At 58.6% G+C, this 4,816-nt stretch overlaps 1 protein-coding gene across 1 annotated transcript in view; it reads left to right on the top strand.

Moving 5' to 3' along the window:
* Adam33 (ADAM metallopeptidase domain 33) overlaps positions 1 to 4,609 on the top strand; it is a 13,176-nt gene extending 8,567 nt beyond the window's left edge. The window contains 10 exon segments of the mRNA XM_019205558.2: positions 36 to 204; positions 341 to 536; positions 671 to 779; positions 868 to 1,066; positions 1,161 to 1,238; positions 1,313 to 1,421; positions 1,497 to 1,644; positions 2,850 to 2,941; positions 3,136 to 3,155; positions 3,157 to 4,609. Of these exon segments, the coding sequence (XP_019061103.1) occupies positions 36 to 204; positions 341 to 536; positions 671 to 779; positions 868 to 1,066; positions 1,161 to 1,238; positions 1,313 to 1,421; positions 1,497 to 1,644; positions 2,850 to 2,941; positions 3,136 to 3,155; positions 3,157 to 3,192 (1,156 nt within the window). The 3' untranslated portion in view covers positions 3,193 to 4,609.
* The last annotated feature ends 207 nt before the right edge of the window (positions 4,610 to 4,816 follow it).

The raw sequence follows: 4,816 nt of genomic DNA on the forward strand, positions 1-4,816 counted from the left end.
GGTCAGATCCGCCCGCCGGACCTCTGGGGACCGAGCCTGGCCCCGCTCTCGCCTCCTCCGGCGGTCTGGGGCTCTGTGCCTGCACCTGATCCAGTTTCACCTTTCTGACCCCAGAAGTGCCCGGACCTCTGTTGCTTCGCCCACAACTGCTCGCTGCGGGCGGGGGCCCAGTGTACCCGCGGGGACTGCTGCGCACGCTGCCTGGTGAGGGCGGGTTGGTCCTGGCTGGTTGGCGCTCCCTGGTCCTCTGTGAGCGGGTCGCCTGGCCCTCGCGCTGGTCTCCGATCGAGCTCGGCTCACGTCTGTCACCATCCACTGACGCAACCGCCCACCGGCGCAGCTGAAGCCAGCTGGCTCGCCCTGCCGCCGGGCCGTAGGTGACTGTGACCTCCCCGAGTTCTGCACTGGCTCTTCCCCTCACTGTCCCCCGGATGTTTACCTGCTGGACGGCTGGCCCTGCGCTGGCGGCCAAGGCTACTGCCTGGACGGCGCGTGTCCCACGCTGGAGCAGCAGTGCGCACAGCTCTGGGGGCCTGGTGAGACCACACGCCCTAGCACCCGGCCCCTCCTCGGGTGGCGGTTTCCTCCTGTAGGCAGGATCTGCCGGGGACCTGAGAGGCTCAGAGCGCGGTCCAGGCTGCGCTGCCCAGTGCCCTGCTTTGATCCTCAGGCTCCCGCCCAGCTCCCCGGGCCTGTTTCCAGCTGGTGAACCCCGTGGGAGACTCCGCGGGGAACTGCGGCAGGAATGGCTCCGGCCGGTTCCTGCCTTGTGCTCAGAGGTGAGGAGCACAATGGGGGAGTCACAGCTGCATATGGGTTCGGGAGCCCCACACTGGCGGTGTTGACTGCTCTCCACTTGCTCCTCAGGGACACTCAATGCGGGAAGCTGCAGTGCCAGGGAGGGGAGCCCAGCCCCCTAGTGCCACACACGTTGTCTGTGGAGTCCACGGTTCATTCAGACGGCCACCAGGTGACTTGTCGTGCAGCTCTGGTACTTCCAGATGCCCAGGTGGACCTGCTGGACTTGGGCCTGGTACAGCCGGGCACTCAGTGTGGACCTGGAATGGTGAGCGCTGCCCACCTGAGACGCCTCCTGGCCACTTGAGTTCCATAGGCAAAAGTGTACCCAGCTCACTGTCCATTGGGCACACTGCCCATAGGTATGCCAGGACAGGCACTGCCAGAACACGTCCTCCCAGGAGCTGGAGCGCTGCCTGACTACCTGCCACAACCATGGGGTGAGTCACCTGAGCAGTGGGAGTGCCACTGGGGTCCCTGACGAGATATGACCTTTCTTCCTTCTTCTCTGCAGGTTTGCAATAGCAACCATAACTGCCACTGCTCTCCGGGCTGGGCTCCACCCTTCTGTGACAAGCCAGGCTTCGGCGGCAGTGTGGACAGTGGCCCAGTGCAGCCTGCAAGTGCGCCAATGGGGGACAAGTGGGCTGGGCTCCATGTGGGGCACCTGCTTGGATTCAGTGCCCTGTCCTGTGCAGGCGGCGACACCTTCCTGCCGGCAGTGCTCTTCAGCTTCCTGCTGCCTCTGCTCCCTGGGGTGGGCCTGGCCTGGTGCTGCTTCCGGCTCCCCGGGCACCACCTCCAGCGATGCCCTTGGGGCTGTAGGAGGGAACCGGAATGCAATAGGTAGGCTCTGAGCATTCAGATGGGGGACAGGGATGAGCCCTCAGAGCTCTTTGGGACTTGGGGAGTTGGCTGGGTCCTCAGCCCTGGAGGCAGCAGAGCCCAGGGTAAGGGTCCCTGGCTGGATCTGCATCAGGCCTTGCCCTCCACACCTGTCCGGCCATCCCACCCCCTCCTGTGTCCCAATTATCCCACGGGGTGGCTGCCTTACCCTTGTCTTGGCCAGGTTTTTTCTCCAGCTCCTGATGCAGTCCATGCTCCCCGTGTCTCCTGAGGCCTCTCCAGCTGCCACTTCTGCCCAAATCACTTCTGTCACCCCTTCGAGTTCCCATGTTTGGCCCAGCACATCTTTGCCCTCTGTACCATTGGTCAGCTGTGGTGGTGGCTGCTCTTGTGCCACAGCCCTGACTCCATTTTTTGTAACCTGGGATGAGGGCCACATACTAAGTGTGGTCAACCTGGGGCTGTGCCTTCACTGGGACCTCATAGCCATGTCTGACAGCCTGGCCCCGGGAGTGTGCTGGGCCAGCTGAAAGACAAGCAGGTTTGGGCTGGAGATGGGGACAGAGGACACTGTAGACAGGGGCAGGACATCAGGCAGGCCTCAAGTGCCCACTGACAGGGATTTGGCCCAGCTCAGTAGTGACTGAGGGCCCGTGGGCAGTGGACAGGGTGTGTAGCACCGGAGGGGGCACTCCAGGGGCAGTGGCTGCACCTGGTCACCAAGGTGAGGTCTCTTGGGCATGGGAGCTTTGGGGATGAGACATTAAGGAAATGATAAGGCCCTGAGAGATGGGGCAAGAGCCACCAAAGATAGGATGGAGTTACCGAGGGCAGCAGGATAATGCAAGGAGCACAGATGGCATGGCTCCCACTGGGCAGGACAAGCAGCCCTCGTGGGACCTGAGCATCGCCAACATCCAGAGGGTTTCAGGACGTTGGGGTGGTGCCAGAGCAGGGGAGAGATGGCAGTGCTGGAGGGGGGAGAAGCCAGCAGCCCTAGAAGCCATGGGTCTCAAGTGAAGCCTGGGTCCCAAGGGCTTTTCTCAAGAGGAGGCAGGAAGGAGCCCAAGCGAGTGACTTGGAGCAGAAGGGCAGAAACAGTCAGTGCAGACCTTGGGCTGGGTGTCACGTCATAGGAAAGTGGTCACCAGTGCCCCACTCGGGGTCACTCTTCCAACTTCCTGGCCTCTTGTGCCACTGCTCAGGCCCAAAGATGGCCCACGCAGGGACCGCAGCCTGGGTGGCATTCACCTTGCGCAGTTGGGGTCTGTGGCCATTGGAGACCCCCAGCCTCTAGGTAGGTAAGGCACCAGGAGACATGCAGAGGGAAAGGAAGGAGTGGGATGGGCTCTTGGCCCTGCCTCCCTCCTGGCCCCGCCCCTCCCTCACCACTCATCACCCAGCCCCCTACTGCTCCCTGTGCCTCTCCCAGCTGCAGGGTCTCCTGCCCACTGCACTCACAGCATTCTCATTCTCCACTGTTGCTCCCAGACCCTGAGAACTCTGCCCAAGCCCAGCAGCCACCCTGAGAAGCCTGTGTCCTGCTGACCTTTTTTAAATATCCAAGGTAGGGTCAACTGCAATGCTGAACCCTCTCCTTCCCACTGCTCAGCCACCCATCTCTTTCTCCCTCAGCTCAGTGCCCCCAACTAGGCGTTTGGGTTTGGGTTAAAATGGAAATGAGACATGACTTCTTGGAGAAACTGCTGTCACAGAGACCAGGATGCTGGAACCCCTTGGGCAAGGGAGAGAGAAGTTGTGGTTCTTCCTGGGTCTTGGGTCATTCCTGAAGGGGACAAGGGGTCTCTGCCACATGACACTCAGCCTGGGGCCCCAGCCCTTACTTCTGCACTTCACTCTCAGCAGGTCAAGTCCAGAACCAAGATCCTCTCTATGGGGGACAGGTGGCTCCTGAGATGAGTAGACAACTGACCACTGGTAGCCATTCCAGGAATTTGGATTCCAAAGACAGACACAGCAAGTTCACTGATCTCCCACACCTTCTGAAGCTTGGAGGTTTCTTCCTTCCTTATCAAGCTCCAGGACCCAAGCTTCATCAGGAGTTGCCTGTTGTTGTCCCTGCTCCTGAAAGCTCCAGCCCAAGAATCTATGCACAAAAGAGCAAAGGTCCCACAGTCCCCAACCCCCAGCAGGGGACGCCTCTGTCCTGGGAGCCTGGCTATGTCTCCTTTGTGCACTGTAACTGCGTGCAGCTCTCTGGAGGGTGGGGACTCCTGATGGAACCCACATTTCCTTGCAAATAAGCAAGCCAACAAGCAAGCACACAAAATCTTTGATACCCCCTTTGTGGTCGCCTCCTACCCCATCCTGTGCCCTGGATCCTTCTGAAGCCCCCACGCTGATTCCATTCCCAGTTCTCCGGCTGAGGTTGTAGAGGGCGTGGCCTTTTGCAGCCTCTTCCCTTGGACTTTATCGGTCCTCCATTCTGTGGGAGGGAATCGAGGAGTCAGGTCGGAAGCAACAGTGCAGAGTCAGAAGAAAGACAGGCTTCCTGGGGCCTTTGTGAGTCTTTTCTGTTGTAAAGTCAACCCCTTAGGGTGTCCTGAGGGCCACTCGGGCTGGCAAGTGGTAGCAGTCATGACTCTTTTGGACTCAGGAGGGCATTGTCCAGCTTGAATGATCCCTTTGCTTGCCTCTCCTGTCCCCTTGGACATTCTCGTCTCCCACTGCTCATGACAGAGTTGCCGAATGATCTTGTGTATTAGGCAGCTGTTGCTGCATAACAAAACCACCCCCAAAACTGAGTTGCTTAAGGCAAAGGCAGCACAGTCATACTGTGCAGAACTGGAGAATCTTTGCTGTCTCCGTGGGCACCCAAGGAATAGGCAACCCCAGCTCATCTATAGATTTGTCATGGTTCCAGTAAACATCCCAAGATAGTTTGTTGTTTTTTTGGGGGGGGGCTCCTAAATGCAAATAGATCAGCAAAAATCCAAGAAAAACTAAAATAAATTAAGAAGAAAAAAAAAGAAACATTTGCCTGCCAGTATCAAGATTTACTGTAAATCTGCATGCAGTACAGCCAACAGTAAGGGCCACTGTTATTTCATTACTTGCCTTCAGTGCCCAAGCACAAGGGACTAAATGCAACTGCTTTCTGATGCCACTCCTGTCTCATGAGTACCCATGGGAGTTTAGTTTAAGGAGGTGA

This window comes from Fukomys damarensis, unplaced genomic scaffold, assembly GCF_012274545.1.
Source record: "Fukomys damarensis isolate Sample0158 unplaced genomic scaffold, DMR_v1.0_HiC HiC_scaffold_7, whole genome shotgun sequence".
Taxonomy (NCBI): domain Eukaryota; kingdom Metazoa; phylum Chordata; class Mammalia; order Rodentia; family Bathyergidae; genus Fukomys; species Fukomys damarensis.